This window comes from Dasypus novemcinctus, chromosome 14 (genome assembly GCF_030445035.2).
Source record: "Dasypus novemcinctus isolate mDasNov1 chromosome 14, mDasNov1.1.hap2, whole genome shotgun sequence".
In the NCBI taxonomy this organism is placed as follows: domain Eukaryota; kingdom Metazoa; phylum Chordata; class Mammalia; order Cingulata; family Dasypodidae; genus Dasypus; species Dasypus novemcinctus.
This window is the reverse complement of record NC_080686.1, coordinates 103641567-103661429: the sequence shown is the minus strand read 5'-3', so window position 1 is coordinate 103661429 and position 19863 is coordinate 103641567. Positions and strand designations below refer to the sequence as shown.

At 44.4% G+C, this 19863-nt stretch overlaps 1 protein-coding gene and 1 non-coding gene across 2 annotated transcripts in view; one reads left to right on the top strand and one right to left on the bottom strand.

Moving 5' to 3' along the window:
- TRAPPC9 (trafficking protein particle complex subunit 9) overlaps positions 1-19863 on the top strand; it is a 762741-nt gene that overhangs the window by 199477 nt on the left and 543401 nt on the right. The window contains exon 15 of the mRNA XM_071208051.1: positions 5506-5669. Coding sequence (XP_071064152.1) covers positions 5506-5669 — 164 coding nt within the window. The remainder of the gene's footprint in view (positions 1-5505; positions 5670-19863) is intronic.
- LOC111763452 (U6 spliceosomal RNA) lies at positions 7100-7206 on the bottom strand. The gene has a single exon (XR_002796324.1). It is a non-coding gene; the product is annotated as a U6 spliceosomal RNA (small nuclear RNA).

Sequence of the window (19863 nt, the reverse complement as noted above, 5' to 3'; positions counted from 1 at the left end):
GCTCTCCTTACGGGGTGTACTCCTTGCGTGCAGGGCTCCTGTACACGGGGGACACCCCTGCATGGCATGGCACTCCTTGTGCACATCAGCACTGTGTGTGGGCCATCTGCACACGGGTCAAGGAGGCCCGGGGTTTGAACCTTGGACCTCCCATGTGGTAGACGGATGCCCTAACCACTGGGCCAAGTCCGCTTCCCTGGAACATTCTTTTCTGTCCTATGAGGACACAAGGCCCAGTGCTGTGCAGAAACATGGCTTTAGTCTGACTGTTCAGGCCTTGATGAGGAGCAGAGCCCCAAAGAGCTGATCATCAGAGAGGTGACTGGGGATCTGCTGGGTGGTGTGGCTGGAGATACCTCTGGATTTCATAATGCATTTCTGTAAAAATTTGGCTCAGTTACCTGTAGACTAATTGTGGCTCTGGGTGGAAGTGCTGCAGGTACAAGGAAGAAGATGGTAGGGTACTTAGTAAATCGTTCAGGTCCCAAGGAAAAAAATATTGAACCTTTCCCCTCCAGTTGCCACCTTACTCCCTCCTGTCTTTTGTGGCCAAATTTCTCCAGGAAGTTGTAGTTATTTTAAAAAATTAAAAAAAAAATTTTTTTAAAAAGAAGTTTTAGATCATGTAAATGTTACATCAAAATTTAGAAAAGTGTACAGTCTAAAATATAAAACAATAATGTAAGCCATAATGGAACCATGGTTGGAAGCTATGTTTCAGTATTTGTACAACAGTAGTAGCAAATATAACATCCAAATGTAAAAAGATCATTGCTGGGGAAGTGGGAGGGTTTGATGTTGGGTATGTGGGAGTCCCCTACATTGTATATGTGACTTTACTGTGATCTAAAACTTTTTAGAAGACAAAATTAAAAATTAAAAAAAAAAAGGATGTAGACACTGAGGAAGGAATGGAGGAGATTGCCTTGCCATTGTACATACAGGGCAACACCTATTACTGTGATAAAAGGCAAAACATCAAAAACAAAGTTTTATGATTTTTTCATTTTTTAATATCCCAATTTTTACTTTGTTTTAATTTTTCTAAATTAGTTTGTATTCTATTTCTAATCTTTAAAGCTGTCAATACTATTTCATTTTCCTACTAATTGAATTTGGCAATATATTAGGGTTCATTTTTGAAGAAGTTTTGGATCACAGAGGGGTTCAACTATGGCAGGAGAGGAACACTAGTATGGAGTGTCATTGATAGGGGATGTATGGGTGGGAGGAAGTTCTCCAGGGCATGTATATATGGTACATAAAAATGTTCAGGTATATATTGGTATTTTCTTTGTAGTTACAGTTACAAACAACAATAGAGAGAGTGCTGAGTTCCTAGCCAGGGAAGCTATGTCACATTCCCCAATGGAATAGCAACAAGTCCCAAGTGCAAGGACAAAGACCAGTGAAGAAGGATGGTCCAATGATGGACCCTTAATACTGATGACTATGCTTATGAAAGTGTGTGCTCGAAATTTCAACTAGGCTTAGACCTGCAGGGTGCATAAGAGTTACCTCCTGAGAGCCTCCATGTTGCTCAAATGTGGCCACTCTCTAAGCCAAACTCAGCATATAAATGTATTACCTTACCGCACTGTGGGACATGACTCCTGGGGATGAGCCTCCCTGGTGCTGAGAGATTACTACCATCACCAGCTGGTGATGCAACTGAAAAAAGACCTAGAATAAAAGGGGGAAATGGTAAAGACCAATGAGTTTATATGGCTAAGAGACTTCAAAATGAATTGGGAGGACATCAGAGGGTCCATGCTACTGTATGTCTCAGCAGGATCCCAGAGAAAGCCAAAGTAGATACAACCCCAGGTACTGGTGCTCCTGAGGGCTATGGAGACACACAGATTCTACAGTCATGACAGATGGCTCTGGAGTTAATTGCCTTGCCAATGGGCTCTACTTTGGAATTTGTACTACTGATTATGATGGAGTTGGACTTAGATGTGACCTCTCTGCACATGCATCTTCTGTCACTTCTACTGAACCTGTGATTGGCACTGGGGTTTGGGTATGCTCAGGAGACTTGAATCTCTGGACTGTTCATGTGCCAGCTGGGCCCTGAGCCTCAGCAGAGTTGTAACACCTACTCTCCAGTTCATTGGACAATACCCAGGTCAGCTGACGGGGAGGTGAGAATGGTCAACCACCACACCAGCGAACTGTGAGTGTCTACAACTGCAAGTAGGAGAGTCGCATCCATCGGCCGTGTGGGATATAAGCCCCCTCTTGATTTAGAGGTGGAGTAGACATCACCATCCCAGGGTCCATAGTTGCTCATATTCTACTATAGAACTGCTATAACTCTAGCAGTGGAAGAAATTGTATCATTGATATGGAATGGTGGCCATGGGAGTTGCTGAGGGCAGGGAGAGGGAGGAAGAGGTATGATATGGGAAATTTTCAGGACTTGGATTTGTCCTGAATGATATTGCAGGGACAGATGCAGGACATTGTATATCCTGCCACATGGATGGACTTGGGGAGAGTGTGAGCTACAATGTAAACTATGGTCCATGTGGTGTGGCAATGCACCAGGGTATATTCACCAAAAGCAATGAATGTGCCTTACTGAAGAAAGGGGATGTTGATGTGGGAGGAGCGGGGGTGTGGGTGGGGAGTTGGGTATATGAGATCCTCTTATGTTTTTTAATGTAACTTTAAAAAATTTATTTATTTCTCCCCACCCCATTCCCCCTGTTGTCTGCTCTCTGTGTCCATTTTCTGTGTGTTCTTCTGTGTTTGCTTGTATTCTCATTAGAAGGCTCTGGGAACCGATCCTGGGACCTTCTGGAGAAAGGCGATTACCCTCTTGCGCCACCTCAACTCCCTGTTCTGCTACATCTTCTTATTTTCTCTCCTCTGTGTCTCTTGTTGCATCATCTTGCTATGCTAGCTTTCTGTGTTGGCCGACACTTCTACACGGGGTGGCTTGCCTGCGCAGGGTGGCATTTCCATGCAGGGCGGCACTTCCGTGTGGGCCACATTCCTGCATGGGCCGGCACTCTGCGTGGGCCAGCTTGCCCTCACCAGGACACCCTGGGCTTTGAACCCTGGACCTCCTGTATGGTAGATGGGAGCCCAATTGATTGAGCCACATCTGTTTCCCTAACTAATGTTTGGTGCCATCTATTTATCTTAAAAAAAAAAAAAAGGCAATTAAAAAAAAGGGGAGAAAGAAAACAAAAAAATATAGGGGATACCCCTATACCCCACCTCTCCCCCTCCCACACTTTCCCACATACAACATCCTTCATTATACATTTGTTGAAATCGATGAACACATATTGAAGCATTGCTACTAACCATGGTCTATATATATATACTTTGTATTATAGTTGTTAGAGGCTTGCAATAATTAACAAGCTGTAGCTCAGTTTCCCCTGATATGCACTGGGAAAAGGCTAACCCCATCCCGCATAGGCTTATGTGTCCAAGGGCATGGCACTTCCCCATAGGTTAAACAAAGAAATCACATAGAGATGGAGTAAAGGGAAATGGAAACCTTCCCTACCTGCATATCAGAGGGAGATAGAATTCCTACAGATCAAAGAAGCATCTGTTCCTGCAGCATTCCAAGAAATCGTAACTCCCTAAACCACTATCTTCTAGTCACTGTCAGGGAAAGTTTTCACCTCTCCTCACTCGGACCCTCTACCCCCTGCCACCAGCTATCATTTCCCCGCCTAGGAAATTTCTGTGTAAATTCAAATCCCCCCTTCTAGGAGAGGGCTAAAGTCTCTCTTCAGACCCCCACCATGTTGGTGGGGGCGCTGAAGTCTGTTCTTCAGACCCCTTCTGTTGGGAGAGCTTCTCAATAAATTGTTTCTTTGTCTATAGTCATATCAGTCTCTGTGTCCCAGTAAGCACTGTATTTTTCTCCAATAATTGTTTATACTTTGCACTGCACAATTTTATAAGTTTTGACAAACTGTACAATGTCCTGTATCCATCATTGCAATGTCATGCAGGACATTCCAATGTCCCCCAAATGCCCCATGTTATACCTATTCTTCCATCTTCTGCCCTTCAGAACCTCTGGTGACCTCTGCCTTTATATCAATGATACAAGTTCTGCTGTTGCTAGAATAATAATAAGTCTAATTTAGTCCATAATTGCATCCCCCCATTATGTTTGTTCGTTCTTCAATCTTGAGGATTTGGGGATGGTGATGCCCCTCTGCTTCTGACTGAGAGGGGACTTAGATCCCATGGGGCAGGTGGATGGTGCTGTCTCGTTTGCAGTTCTGGATACTGTTTTTTGGGATGGGTGTTTTCCATCATCATCCTTTTGTTAGTTGTCCTGGGAAAGGCCAATGAACTGGAGAGTTTTGCAACACTGCTGAGATTCAGGGCTCAACCAGCATATTAACAGACAGAAGATTTAAGTCTCTGGGACATATATTTAACAAGTGTAGTGCTAGTTATAGTTTTAGATAAAAGGGGCAGAAGAGCCATGTGTAGAGAAATTATAAATGAGTCTAACTCTGTTATACTAGGGAGCATATATTCCAACATTAGGCCCACTGACAGGTGCTGAATTCCTGAGATTGTCTGCCCTGCCTATAGTATCTAGATATCTCCAGAGCCCTCAGGAGTCCTGCTGTTAGAAGCACTGTACATTGTATGTACTTTTAAGCCTCACCTACCAACTAAGCTTCCATTCAATGTAAACTGGCTTTTGTCCCCTCTGCATGACCAACAGCCTTTCCCTGTGCTCAGCAGTGACCCCCTTCCCAGGAAACTCCTATTTCCCACCTGTGGGTGAGGGTAGGAGAGGACTGGGCAATTTGCATTGTGTATGATTAAGTTAAAGCTAGAGCTTACAGACCTCAGGTTTTAGTGAAGGAGCCTCAGGGAAGCATTGGGTAAGTTTTAGACCTTAAAGGCTACAGGCTGCAGCCTGCACTAGCCTGGTTCCCTCTCAGGCAGGTGCTCAGGTCCTTGCAGGCACTGTCTGAACCCCAGCGCAGCCGAGGGCCATGTGCTCCACTGTCTCGGTGTTCGTAGGTACTGCTCAGTTTTTATCTGTGAGTGGAACCTGCTATATATACTTTCCATTTCTCCTGTTCTTAGTCATAATGGCTCATGTAAGTTTTCTTTCTAAATCTATAGATTTTCCAAGGCAGCTCTGAGCACCAGCTGTTTTATTTTTTTGAGAGAGCAAAACTTTCAAGGCTCATTGGATAGGTTTTTTTGCTTTGCACTCATGGGAAACTAAGGCTCTGTGAGGGCTAGCCCATTGGTTACACTATGTGACCTGCACTTGTCTGTGTGTGGAAAACTCTGGGCACATGGTAAGTCAGCATTAATTCCTGGTAGCTGGGTTCTGAATTACATGTCGAAAGCCAAGGTTTCCTAACTCCTATTTCTGAAATGCTTAAGTATGGTAATCCTTTAATTGATGTGACTAATTTGAAAATGCTGTTCATTTCTTTCCTTTTCTCTTTCTTTTTTTATATTTATTACTACTGTTACTATTATTTTTAGATCTGCACATTCATTGCAACCTTCCTCTGGTGATGAAATATCTACTAATGTGTCTGTCCAGCTTTATAATGGAGAAACTCAGCAACTTATCATTAAATTGGAAAATATTGGAATGGAACCTTTGGAGAAACTGGAAGTCACCTCAAAAATTCTCACTTCCAAAGGTAGGTACTGTAAGCAGGTTTGACCCCAGAAATGTTTACCTTCTTTTTTTGCAGAGGAGATGCTTTTAATTAACAGTGTTTAGAAAATTTAGGAGGTACCTTCACTTTTAGTTTGGCACCATCCTGAAAGTGGCAAACCAATTATACATGAAGAAGACATAAAAGAAGGCAATAGATTCAAAGCATCCATCTGTGTATCACGAGGGCTCCTTATAGTACCTGATCACTTCTCAGATCCTCAGGAAAAACATTTCTTGAATGAATGGGGGAGAGAGAAACATGAGCAGGCACAGAAGCTTTGCCCTTTGGGTGTGCCCCCCACTCCATCCAGCCCAGGGTTCTTCAGGGGCTCCTCCCAAGGGCAGGCCCTGCGCTTCCTGGTTCTCAGCACACCTAGCTTGGGGCCAGAAACCTGTGGTAAGTTTTGGCTTCGCCTGTTTCCTGGCTCTTTGTCCTTGGGAACCTCTCTTCCCAGGGCTCCATTTCCCCGTGGGGAGATGGGGGAGAAGCACTTAAGCACGTGGAGTTGCTCTGAGGGGTCAGGTCAGGTGCCTAATGGGTTAGAGGTGAGTGAGCAGCGCTGACCGAGGGGCTCAGTGTGTAGGCTGGGGGACGTGTATCGAGTGGAAGTGGAAGCAGGTTCTTTATAAAATCTGTGAGCCTAACTTTGGAGTGTTCGTCATCTTTTTAATTTCTCCCTGCTTCTCTGCGCCCCCCCACCCCCCCAGTTGTCTGCTCTCTCTGTCCATTTGCTGTGTGTTCTTCTGTGACCACTTCCATCCTTATCAGTGGCACTGGGAATCTGTGTCTCTTTTTGTTGCATCATCTTGCTGTGTCAGCTCTCTGTGTGTGCAGCGGCATTCCTGGGCAGGCTGTGCTTTTTTTCATGCTCGGCAGCCCTCCTTATGGGCGCACTCCTTACGGGGCGCACTCCTTGCGCGTGGGGCTCCCCTACGCGGGGGACACCCCTGCGTGGCAGGGCACTCCTTGCGTGCATCAGCACTGTGCATGGACCAGCTCATCACATGGGTCAGGAGGTCCTGGGTTTGAACCTAGGACCTCCCATGTGGACACCCTATCCATTGGGCCAAATCCACTTCCTGGCATCTTTTTTTTATTTTTATTTTTATTTTTATTTTTTTTTATTTTTTATTTTTTATTTTTTTTATTTTTATTTTTTTTTATTGACTTTGTAATAATATTACATTAAAAATATATATGTGAGGTCCCATTCAACCCCACCCCCCCACCCCACTTCTCCCCCCCCCCAGCAACACTCATTCCCATCATCATGACACATCCATTGGATTTGGTAAGTACATCTTTGGGCACCTCTGCACCTCATAGTCAATGGTCCACATCATGGCCCATACTCTCCTCCATTCCATCCAGTGGGCCCTGTGAGGATTTACAATGTCCGGTGATTGCCTAAAAATATGGAACGCTTCACGAATTTGCGTGTCATCCTTGCGCAGGGGCCATGCTAATCTTCTCTGTATCGTTCCAATTTTAGTATATGTGCTGCCGAAGCGAGCACTCCTGGCATCTTTTGACTAGGAGTGAGGAGCCAGTGCATTGGGCTGGTCACATTTTCAGGCAAGGATGTCCAAGGCATTCATCCCTGCTTCCCTGGCGGGAAGGCTCCCCATTATGCCAGTGACAGGAAGCAAATGTTCATTAGAGGCAGAGCCACAGGGTGTCTGGTTCGTTCTTCCCGGAGAGAAGGTCCTTGTGGAAGTTTGGGAGAATTTGCTGTGCAAAGAATTACGTCATGAAAGGAGCTTGGCTTGTGTAAGAAAGGGTTCATTTGAGTTTATATTTCTAGAGAGAACGTCAGGGTATCTTGTATTGCTGTATTTCTGCCACTGATGCTCATGGAACTCTGTCCATGTAGAAGTAAGTGTGTATCTGCATGTCCTTGTTCTCCCTACTGCTGTACCCGTGTCTCTCTCCTGGTAGGAACCTCGCCCTGGGAAACGAGGGAGGCTTAGCCCCCGGGTGACTTGTGTTCCTTGTCTGGGCCCTGGAGCTCTGCGTGCCTGTTGCTAGATGATGTTATCTGCTCATAAGGTGCCCTGCAGGGGTCAGTGTGCCCAGAGTGGGGAGCTGGAACAGAGCAGAAAGTCACCTATGGGTGTCAGGAAGCATTGATTTTAATTTTTCTGGTCTTGCACCCTTCCCTCCTTTGTATTATTTTCTTTCCTTTCCCCTACATTGTTCATCTGACAATGTGCATCCACTAAATATTTAATTTGGTTGGGCCCTAAAGTGGCAAATTGTTATATGCTACAGTTATTAAAGATTACTACCGCCGCTTCTGTTACCACGCCACTATTATCTTGCAGAGCTGATTCTTGCAGAATTATTTTGTGTCAAGCGTCCACCCACTTCCCTGCCTCAGGCTAACCAACAGGCTGACTTCTAGCAACCTAGGTTCATTTCCCTTTGTGCTTTTTAGAAGTGGCATCATCATATGAAGTTCAAAATTACGGTCATACAATATGTACTCTTTTGTGTCTGGCTTCTTTCACTGAGCATTAAGTTGTGAGATACAATATGTATCGTTGGAGGTTATTTATTCTCCTCGCTTTAAAACTCCACTGAGTGAATGTGCCACAATTTATGCCCCAGTCACCCACTGAGCACATCTGGGTGGTTTCCATTTGGGAACTCTGAGGAACAGCACCGCTGTCAGTGTTTTGGCCTCCACTTTGATGGATCTGGGGAGACATTTCTGTTGAGTATATTTCCAGGTGTGGTGCTAGGTCGGAGGGCATATGTGTGTTCAGTTTTAGAACCGCATGGTTTTCCGTAGTGATTGTACCTGTTAGGCCAAAAGTGTTGGAGGGCTCCTGGCTACTTCAGGTCCTCCCCAGCAGCTGGTGTCTGAAGCTGTTTTATCCGTTCTGGAGTGAGGTAGGGCCTGGAATTGGCATCTCCTATTTGGTGGCTTCCTGGTGTTCTGGCCCCAAGGAAATCCTCCTCTGTCCCTGCCCTTCACCTTCCTGCGATGGTAGCGTCTCTCTTTCTCAGTCTATTGTTTTTGGGGAAGTTCTTGTATATTTTGAGAATGAATCCTTTCTAGGAAATGTGTGCTGTGAATATCTTCTCTCCTCTGTGGTCTTCCTTTGCTCTCTCATAATGGTGTTTTTGGAAGACCAAAAATTCTTTATTTCTAAATGGTTCACTTGAACATCTTTTTTCTTTTATGGTTGTTGCTTTTTGTGTCTTATTTTAAAAATCTGGTATAGTCCTAGTCTTTGGAATATTTTAATGATATTGCCTTAATTTTATTCCCCCCCCCCCCCCCCCCCCCGCCCCTGTTTTTAGAGGGCAAATACATATGGGTTACGTAGAAAATGCTACTCTGGCATAAAATACCTTCATCTGGTACTCAGAATTTAATTACTTGATTATAAGGTTTGGTTGATGTTTGAACAAGCGAACTAATATTTAATGACAGAAAATTAAAGAGTCTGTATGGTCATTTCTTTGCACATCTCCAGTAATTTACCTCACTATCCTGCTTAACAACTGGAAAATCAGCTTTATTCTCCCAGGTGACCCCAAATGGTAATTGTGTGTCCATTTTCATTACAAAACTGCTTGTACTTTTTGAAGCACAAATCCTCACCTTTTTCTCCCCTTTGGAAATCCTTTACAGACTGCCCAGTTTCCATGGCTCCCAAGGTTCCACAGACTTAGCTTCTGCCTGAGGCTTCCGTGTCATCCTTTCCACTGCTCTGCTTAAACTCCAGTCGTGGCACTAATTTCAGTTCCCTGAATATCCCATGCTGTCTCTTAGGCTTCAGGATCATCCCTAGAGCTCAGCTTGCTAATTTCTCCTACCTCTTTTGCTTTCTCAACTTCAGTTTATCCTTTGGGTTTCCACTTAGTTGGCAGTCTTCTGGAAAGCCTTACATAGCCTGGGTCCCTGGGTCCCCTTTTTTGTTGGCTCAGAGTGCCCTAATTACTTCCATCGCAGCCCTTATCACTACTTACTGTACTAGCTTGTTCTCCAACCAGGGTCTCAATCTCTCTAAATCAGGGACTGGGTTTATTCTTTTTTCTTTTTAAAGATTTATTTTTATTTATTTCTCTCCCCTTCCTCCCCCCTCTCCCCCCATTGTCTGCTCTCTGTGTCCATTCACTATGTATTCTTCTTTGTCTGCTTGCATTCTCGTCAGCAGCACTGGGAATCTGTGTCTCTTTTTGTTGCATCATCTTGGTGCTGCGTCAGTTCTCTGTATGTGCTGCAGCACTCCGGGGCAGGCTGTGCTTTTTTCAAGGGCAGCTCTCCTTGAGGAGCACACTCCTTGCACATGGGGCTCCCCTATGTGGGGGACACCCCTGCGTGGCATGGCACTGCCTTGCATGCATCAGCACTGCACATGGGCCCGCTCACCACATGGGTCAGGAGGCCCTGGGTTTGAACCGTGGACCTCCCATATGGTAGGCGGGTGCTCTATCAGTTGAGCCAGATCCACTTCCCTGGGTTTATTCTTCTATTTGTAGGGCCTGGCACATAGTAAGTGCTCAGTGCAGAGGGACTGTTAATGGAAAGGCATTTTCTCAGCCTTCCCATCTTACTCATTGGTTGAGTGGATTAAATAAATACATGTGTGAGAATCACTTTGAAGTGTCTAATGAATTGTGTTAACTCCTGAGGAGGTAGTTGACCTTCTGCCTCTTCTCTCTGTAAATCACCATCAGCTCCTTTGCTCAGACCATTTCTTTTCCCTGGAAAGACCTTCAGCTCTTCTTAGTTGTCTGAGCACCGTCATTTCTCAAGGTCTGGCTACCCTAGCTTTTGGTGTTGCATATGATTTTTGAACTTTTCTGGAACTTACTCTTTCTATCACTCATCATTTCCCTTTCCAGCCTTCTATTATGGAGAATTCAAAGATATAGAAGAATTGAAAGAATTTTACAGTGAACATTTGTGTACCCACCATTTAGGTTCTATAAATATTTTTCTATGTGTGCTTTACCACACACCTATCCATATATCCAACTTTCTTTCCATCTGATAATCCATCTGTGACAGTTTGAGATTATTTTATGAATCCCCAAAAAGAGATTATTTTTGTAAACTAATCTATTCCTCTGGGTGTGATACCCTTTGATTGCATTATATTCAGCTGAGGGGCTTTTTGGATTATATTACTTGATAAGAAGACTGAAAATTGGGCAGAGATTGGTGGCTATCTTCTTTACCACGTGGCGGAATGCTGGATCAACAGTAGCTTACTTTGGTGAGAAAGCATCTCTGATGGTGCCTAGTTTGGACTTTTCATGGCCTTGGAACTGTAAGCTTTTACTCCAAATAAATAGCCTTTATAAAAGCCAACAGATCTCTGGTACTTTGCATTGGCAGCCTTTGGCATACTAAAACACCATCTTATTTTTTTTTAATGCAGTTCAAAGTAGGTTGCAGGCTTCACTATATTTTACCCCTAAACATTTCAGCATGTATATAAATAATTAGAGTTGAGTTCAATATTTGTTTACCTTTTTGGGGTAAAATTTACCAGCAGTGAAATGCACAGATCTTCAGTTTACTGTTTGATGAGTTTTGGTAAATACCTACAGCTGGTTGAACCAAACCCATATCAAGATACAATACAGAACATTTCCATCTCCCCAGAAAGGTCCCTCTTGTTTTTCCCAGTCAGTGCCTGCCCAGCCCCAGGTGCTCTTTGGCATTTATCTGGTCGGCCCTCAGTAAATATTTATTGATAATGATACAAAAAGTTGGAAACACTCATGAGAGCTGGACAGAATTCCAAGGGAGATGCTTTTGGTGGTGAGTCCCTACCAGCACTGTCAACACTGACACCTCCTCTTCCCAGCAGTCAAATTTGGTTTCTAGCACTGCCTTGCCCATGGCTCACCTGTCTCTGTTATTGCATCATTTGTCTGTGCTCATCTAGACACCCTGGGATCGATAGGGCAAGCATCATGACCTTTGCTTGCTGGAGAGGCAATGCAAGGCAGAAGAGGTCAACAACCTGTGTAAGGTCTGCCATAGCAGGTTCCTGAGGAACCAGGGCTAGGACTTGGTTCTCCTATTTCTAACTGAGGATGGAGCACCTCATGGATGAAAGACTAGTTAGTTTATACTGTATAGCACGGCATCGCTGTTTACCCATGAAAAGGAAAGCTATCATTTTAAAAAGTCTCTTCCAAAAATGCAATCCATCTATATGTGGAGTTAAATTAATGAAAACAAACCGTCTGCTTCCAAAATATACAAAGGGAATAATTTCTGTCACATTCTATAGTACCAAAAAGCTGTCAGTATTAATGAGTGATCTATAGGTGAAAAGATGGGAAAATACCTTAAGCTGGCAACGTGAGCAAGAGCTTTGTCTGTGAGCAGGGGAGGGCCGCAGACATAATGTGAGATTTGGTCATGGATGTTAAGTAACATCTGTTTCCATTTTAGCATTACCTTTATTTAAGCCCACTGAGCTTAGCTTCTTTAATATCTACTTTGTGAAACCTTCCCACATAGAAATGAAATTTCGCTCCTTTAACTTCCCATACTATTTTCTTTGTACTGCTATTAGAGTTATTTTATATTTTATTAAAAGTAATGGCTTTCACTTTTAGTGCTCATTATGTGCTTGGTGAGTAGCACTGCACATACTTTTTTCTCGAGATCACGATACCAATCCTCATAAGAGCTCTGTTTTTTGGGCACGTCTCTTTGGTTCAGTGCTGTGTCCCTAGTAAGAACAACGCTCGTCACATCATAGGCACTTGATAAATATAATGTCACCCCCAACCTGATAGGGTTGTCATGAGGACTAAATGTTAATGCAGTACATGGGGAGCTCTTAGAAGAGTGCTGAGCAAAGAGGACCGGGGACATATTTGCTTTGAGAATGATGGCTGTTCCTAGTGGCCATACCTGCAGGTTATGTCTGTGTGCTGCGGTGCTTTGTGTGTGCAGGTCTGCCTGCATCTCGTTCGTCTTTTCCTTCTCCCATTCGTAAAGCCTGGAAAGCACTGGAAACTTCTGGATACATCCTTACTCACCTTCAGAAACCAATCTTCAGATAAAGAAAAGCTAATTTTTTTTTTGTCCTCTCCAACTTCATGGCTATCCTGTCTTATTTTTAATTCCTTGTATACCAAACTTAAAAAAAAATAATTTTACATTAAAAGTGTATGGTAAATGTATTAGTCAGCCAAAGGGGTACTGATGTAAAATACCAGAAATTGATTGGTTTTTATAAAGGGTATTTATTTGGGGTAGGAGCTTACAGATACCAGGCTGTAAAGCATAAGTTACTTCCTCATCAAAGTCTATTTTCACGTGTTGGAGCAAGATGGCTGCTGACGTCTGTGAGGGTTCAGGCTTCCTGGGTTCCTACCTTCCAGGGGCTCCAGCTTAAGGCTTCAGCATCAACTCCAACATCAAAACTCCAACATCAAAAACCCTCAACTCTCCTTTGCCATGCCTTTTATCTGTGAGTCCCCACCCCTTGGTCCAATCAAAGCCCCAGTCATAACTCAGTCATGTCCAGACCAGATCACAAACATAATCCAATATCTATTTTTGGAATTCATAACCATATCAAACTGCTACAGTAAAGATCAGTTATATTAAGGATCAAATAAACATTTGTGGGCACTGTGGGGATTCTGAACTGTCCTTTGGGATTTTATGGTGCTATTGTGTCCCCTTGTCCACAAATACCTGCCATGTGAGTGAATATAATCCATCCCCTTTCAAGACCAGGATTATCAATTAATTAATGTTTATCATGTAATCATTCTAATTACAACTCATTTGTAAACAAGTCTTTATTTATAGATTAGAAACTTCTGCCTTTATATGAATAATCAGAGATTTCATTGTGATAAAGTGCAAATTAAGAAACATTTATTGTATTTGCCTTTCTGCTAATTTTCTCACATGTGTGAGTTTATAAACATATACAAATATATACATAAATATATACACACTCTCCTTAATTTCTTTATTCTTTGTGCTTAATTTTTTAATAAGTAATGACTCCATGTTGGTATAACTAAAAATTCATAAATGTGAATTTTACTGAACTCACATGAATGTTTATTTTACTGCATATTTTCTCAAGAATGTTGTAGTACAGTGTCTTTACAATTAAAAGTAGATTTCAAGGGCTTCTCAAATGTTGAAGGTCAACAGCCATAACAATTTCTGAATTCTTGTCAGTATGAAACAGTCAGTTTTACTTGTTATAGCACTTAACTGAACTATAGCATTAACATAATGACTCTTATTTCTGAAACTAAATTCTGCAGGGGAAAAATTAGCAATATATAGTACAATACTGATTTATATTTATCTTGTTATTCATGACAGCATTATCATTGTATATGAGTTTGAAAATCTTAAGATATCCCATTTTGTACTACAGTTGTGAAGGGAAAAATTGAAACCGAAAGGTACTTTTAAGGCATGAAAACTATTAAATCTGATTACTAATCTATTGCATTTTCTGTAATGCTGCAGCTACATGTAGCATTACATGTAGCATTAAGGCTTCAGCTACATGTAGCTGCAGCATTACAGAAAATGCAATAGATTAGTAATCAGATTTAATTGTTACTTTGCATTGTTACTCTCCTCTGGTTGTGACTTAAAATATCTTGGCTATTCGGACTCAGAGGGAAATAAGCTGTTCCCTGTGAGTGAATTTGCCAGTAGCTTGAAAGTGCCATTTTAAAGCCATGGAACTTAATGCAAAAATAACCAGTGCATTAGCAATCTTTCTAAGTATACCGCATGCTTGGAAATACTAGAATTCTGACACAGGACTCGGAGCGTTGTTTAGTTCATGGACTTTTCTGTGGGCAAGCGCATGTTTGGGGCGTGGTTTCCAACCCCGCGTTGTGTTGGCTGCTGCTGTCTCTGCACCTGGGCCCAGCTGTCGCATGCCTTGTTTTCACGTAGATTTTCTTTCCCTTTCCTTGTCATCGTGCAGCTTGCTTCTGTGAGTATATGTTTCCAGACACAGCCTCTCCTCAGCCTAGTGTGATGAAGAGAACGTGGGTCTTGGAGTCCGACAGACGTGGTTGCCAGGTCCCGCTCCGTTAGCTGCGGGACTAGCCTCCAGCAAGTTATCTGACCGCGGGGGACGCTGTCTTCCCCTTGGGTGCTCAGGGCTTGGCCCCTTCCCTGTGGTAACTGGAAAATGGGTGCAAATCTCTGCAAAGCACAGAGCGTGGTGCCCTGCACGTGGTAGGCTACAAGTAGCTGAGTTTCCTTCCCAGAAAGCGAGGGACCGAGCCAGTTAGCACCCCCCTCCAACCTCTGGCCTGCTGGTGACTGCGAACCGGGATGTGAGAATTAATGCTGGCCCTACAAAAAATTAGCTTTTCCTAGTTTTCTTCTTCTTCTCAGGATTCTTCTGCAATGGTGAAAGGTAATGATTCCCCAATGAGTGAGGGTGTACTTGCATTAAAGCAGCAGCAAATCACAGCCAGAAAGCATGTGGTAGAGTCAGCACAAGCCCTGCTCTTGACACAGGGAATGAAGCCTGGAAAGGCGAGGGAGGGGGCACCTGTGGAGGTGAGGGAGGGGGAGCCTCGGGAGGCAAGGGTGAGGAGGACCTCAGGAGGCGGGAGTGGGGAGCACCTCTGGAGGCAAGGCAAGGAGGACCTCTGGAGGAGGGGGGGAGCCTCAGGAGGCGAGGGAGGGGAGCACCTCGGGAGGTGAGGTGAGGAGGACCTCTGGAGGTGAGGGAGGGGAAGAGCCTCGGGAGGTGAGGGGGGAGCATCTCGGGAGGCGGAAGTGGGGAGCACCTCTGGGGGTGAGGGCGAGGAGGACCTCTGGAGGTGAGGTGAGGAGGATCTCTGGAAGATGGGGGGGAGCCTCGGGAGGCGAGGGAGGGGAGCAGATCAGGAGGCGGGAGTGGGGAGCACCTCTGGAGGTGAGGGAGGGGAGCATCTCGGGAGGCGAGGGAGGGGGAGAGCCTCGGGAGGCAAGGGAGGGGAGCACCTCGGGAGGTGAGGCGAGGAGGACCTCTGGAGGCGAGGGAGGGGGAGAGCCTCGGGAGGCGAGGGGCAGCCTGACAGCCAGGAGCTCGTTGGCTTCCTTGCTCTGGTGGCCAAGGGAGACCTGTTACCAAGGCGATTATTGGACCCGAGGGGTTCGTTCACAAGCTGGCTGAAGTGCCCTCTAAGAGGTACCTTGCCTGGTGAGTTTTCTAACTTTTTTTTGGCCTGGTCCATTTCTGAGTTGTTTGTACTATGATATTTTTATATAATTCTTTTTTTTTTTTAAAAACAAAAACATTATGGCAATATAGGCCAAAGTTTTGAAAATAAATCTTGTTGAATAATGGACTGCTACTTTTTAGCATTGTCAAAAAGTGGAGTGTGTTGGGGAGTGGAGAAAAAGGGCTTAATTTCTTCCATATCTTCTAGTTTCTATGCTGAGTCCCACTTGCATGTTTCATATGAACAGTGACAGAAATGGAGCTGAGTGTAGGCTGTGGTGACAGGCATTGAGTTAATGGGCAAAGGGGACTAGTAGTAAGACCCCCAAGACCAGGTCATCCTTAATTTTAAACTTAGTGACTATCATTAAAAATACAGTCTTTGGAACCAGACTAACTTGGGTTTGAATCCTGATTTTGCCCCTTACTGGCTGACTTGGGCCAAGCTACTTGCTTCTGGGAGAATCTACTTCCAATGAAAATAGTTCTACCCAGACCTTCTGGTTATTGTGTTCCATGCTACACATTTCAGCAGTTCCTGGCGTTTCTAAGGAGTCTGCCAATAAACTGTCTATTCCTGTAAGCTGCTGTTGCTATTATCAGTGTTATACAACTGTCAGTCCATTTGTCACCTTTCTTAAACGTTTTTAATAGCTTTCTTTTATTTTTATTTATTTCTCTCCCCGCCTCCAGTTGTCTGTTCTCTGTGTCCATTTGCTGTGTGTTCTTCTTTGTCTGCTTCTGTTGTTGTAAGCGGCAAGGGAATCTTTTTGTTTCTTTTGTTGTGTCATCTTGCTGCGTCAGCTCTCCGTGTTTGTGGCACCATTCTTGAGCAGGCTGCACCATTCTTGGGCAGGCTGAACTTTCTTTCACGCTGGGCGGCTCTCCTTACGAGGCACACTTCTTGCATGTGGGGCTCCCCTACGTGGGGAACACCCCTGCGTGGCAGGGCACTCCCTGTGCACATCAGCACTGTGCATGGACCGGCTCCACACGGGTCAAGAAGGTCCGGGGTTTGAACCACGGACTTCCCATGTGGTAGACAGATGCCCTATCCATTGGGCCAAGTCCGCTTCCCTTAATAGCTTTCTTATCCTCAGTTTCTTAGCTGAGCATTCAGAGAAATTGGTCATCTGCTTTGCTGCCTACCCGTCCTCCTTCCTTCTTTGCACACACACTTACCTGGTATCTACTGTGTTTCAGTTGCTGTGCTTTGGGGACCCGGGCAACAGTGGTCTCCAGGGGAAGCTTGACTGTAAGCAAGCATAATGTGTGCCCTGGAGGCAATGGGAGAGGATGGCGGCTGTGGCAAGATGCCTGCTGTTTTCCTTTCCCATCATTGCTTCTCTCTTTGTTTATTTGTCTTTCTGTCCTTCAGTGACTCATCCTTTTGTTCAGCTCTTTAACAAGCTTTTACTGAGCCCCTTCTACATGTTGGTCATTGGGCTCAGTATTGGGGATACCCAGGTGAATCACATCCAGGACCCTGCCCCTGTGGGATACAGGATGTGCTTCTGAGATCTTTGGCCTCTGGCCACACTGGACTGCTGGCCGTCTTTGAACACTCTGTCATGTATCCAGCCTTTGCTAACTCTGAGATGTAAGATTGTACCATCATTCCCAGCTCAGCTCAGGCAGCCTCCTGGAAGCCTTTCCAGCCCCTTCAAGTAGAATTATGCCACTCCTGCTCATCTTGTATTGCTTAGACTTCTGTTACAGTTAACACTTACCACTCTTGGCAGTGTACTGTTCAGCAGTCACACAGCTCCGTCACGTTTGCAGATCAGTCACCTTGCCAGCCATAATACGTGACACAGGCATCATACCTGAGGCATGTCCTTTTGGAGCTGACAGCTTACTGTAGGAGTCAGACATGTTCACTGAACAGAACAGAATCCTGACTTCAAATCCTGAATTATTTCTGCTGTATGTGATTAACCCCTGTGAATGGATTTATTGGTGTGCTTCCTAGGAAGACATTGTAATTCATGACAGATTAGGATTCATTCAACTTGGTGTCTCCTTGTGTACGTGGTTGCAGTGATTTTCTTGTATGGTTTAGCATTTTACAGGGCTCTAGGGTCATGCTGAATAAGTTTACAAAATAAGTTCATCTTAGGATGCAGCAAAATGCCTTTTAATCAGTATTTTGGGTAAGTTGCTTAAATGCTCTGAGCTTTAGTTCCTCTTTTATAACATCTAGCTATAATGAGAAGTTAAAGATGCTATTTAATAGATGGCTATTTCAATTATTATATTTAGAAAAGGGCTCTGGGAGTGGAGTTTGTATTGACTCCCCTCGGTCTACCCCTTCTCTTTCCTTCCAGAGTGGCCTTGGCTTGCAGGGGAAGCACAGGGAGTGGGAAGGAGAGGCAGGGTTTTTTCAGTTGCTCTGGACCAGCTTTTTATAAGCCTGGTCAAATTCCTTTTAGGCATTTTTGAGCACTCACCAGTTTTGGCTGCAGCAGAGTTAATCCACTGTTTCAGAGAAGTTTATTCAGTTGACATTGTTGAGTCTGGGAACTCAAACCATTGATTGTTGTCCTTTTCACCAAGCCACAGTATTGCCTGGTCCTGATATTGGACATCGTAAAAGGCAGCAGCACTGGCTCAGACCTCTGCCTGCTCATTTGGTGGTTATGAGGGATTCTGCCGTGATTGTCAGTCAATCCTGTGTGTGGATGTGCAGGACAGACTTCCAGGATTTCTTTCCCTATTGAATTGGAGGGATGGGGGTGATGAAGTCATACTCAAGACTTGAACCTGTAGATGTTTATATACACGCTTTCTTTCTTTGTTTATAAAAGTATAGTATATACTCTTTATAGAAAATTTGGCAAATGTCAAGCAATTAGAAATTACCTGTGATCCCACTATTCAAAGACAGTCAAGAGTAGGGGTGTGCCTTCTCCTTTTTTTCCTACGTGAATATTTTTATGTAGTTAAATTCAATTTGGTATTCTCCTTTTTTCACATTACTTTTTTCCATCTGCTCACGAGAATTTAAAACAATGTCTAGGAGCACATTTGCACATTCAGCATTGTACACTTATTGAGTGCCTACCAAGTGTCAGGGGCTTTTAGTCTTTGAATGGGAAGGCATTTTTTAAAAAAATTTTTATTAGTGAAGTTGTGAGCTTACAAAACAGTCATGCATAACAGGGAGGGTATTGGTGGCATCTGACACTAATGTATATTTACTGAATGCCAAGCACAGAGCTCCATGCTCCATGACAATTCTATCCTCACACAGCTCTGGTGAAGGAGTACTATTGTTATCTAGTTTTTTGGGTTGAGAAGTTGGGGTAAGACAAGTAGGAGGTAAAACTAGCACTTGTTGAGTGCTTCTTTTATTCCAGGCCCTGTTCTAAGCATTTTACTTTTCTTTAACTCTTTTAATCTTCATGACAACTCCTTTTATAGGAGAGTAAAGAGAGGCACACAGAGGTTTGGTAACTTATGCTGGATACCCAGCTATAGCCAGGATTTGCACCCAGTACTTTGGTTCTGAAGTTGTTGTTCTGCGCTAACATGTACCCTGCCTCTTGGAGGTGGTGGTGGGCTTCAAGGTGGACTCTCCTCTCCCTGGCTTGCTGGAGGGTTCGCTGTGTGATGCAGGGGGTGATGCCGTAACAGGTGTGCACGTTGACGCCCTGAAGGAGTGCTGTGTACTCCTACCTCCTTCAGGTGGGGGAGGCGTCACAGCAACCCGCCGTTGGGTTGTGAAGACACAAGGAAGGGACTCTATAAGAAAGGGGTGGACCTTGTGGAGGGAGCATGTGTGCAGGGGAAGGGGGGCACAGAGGGTGAAGAGAAGGGCAGGGGCAGGAGGAATGGGCCAGAAGGAGGCCAGATTCGCTTCCCAGGGCATTTCAGTGTCATCGGGCCCAACATGGAGACGCTTGAGAACGCTCCCTTGGTCCCCTCCCTCCAGGGGTGGTGTCAGCAGTCAGGGGAAGTTGTCAGCAAGCAGGGCC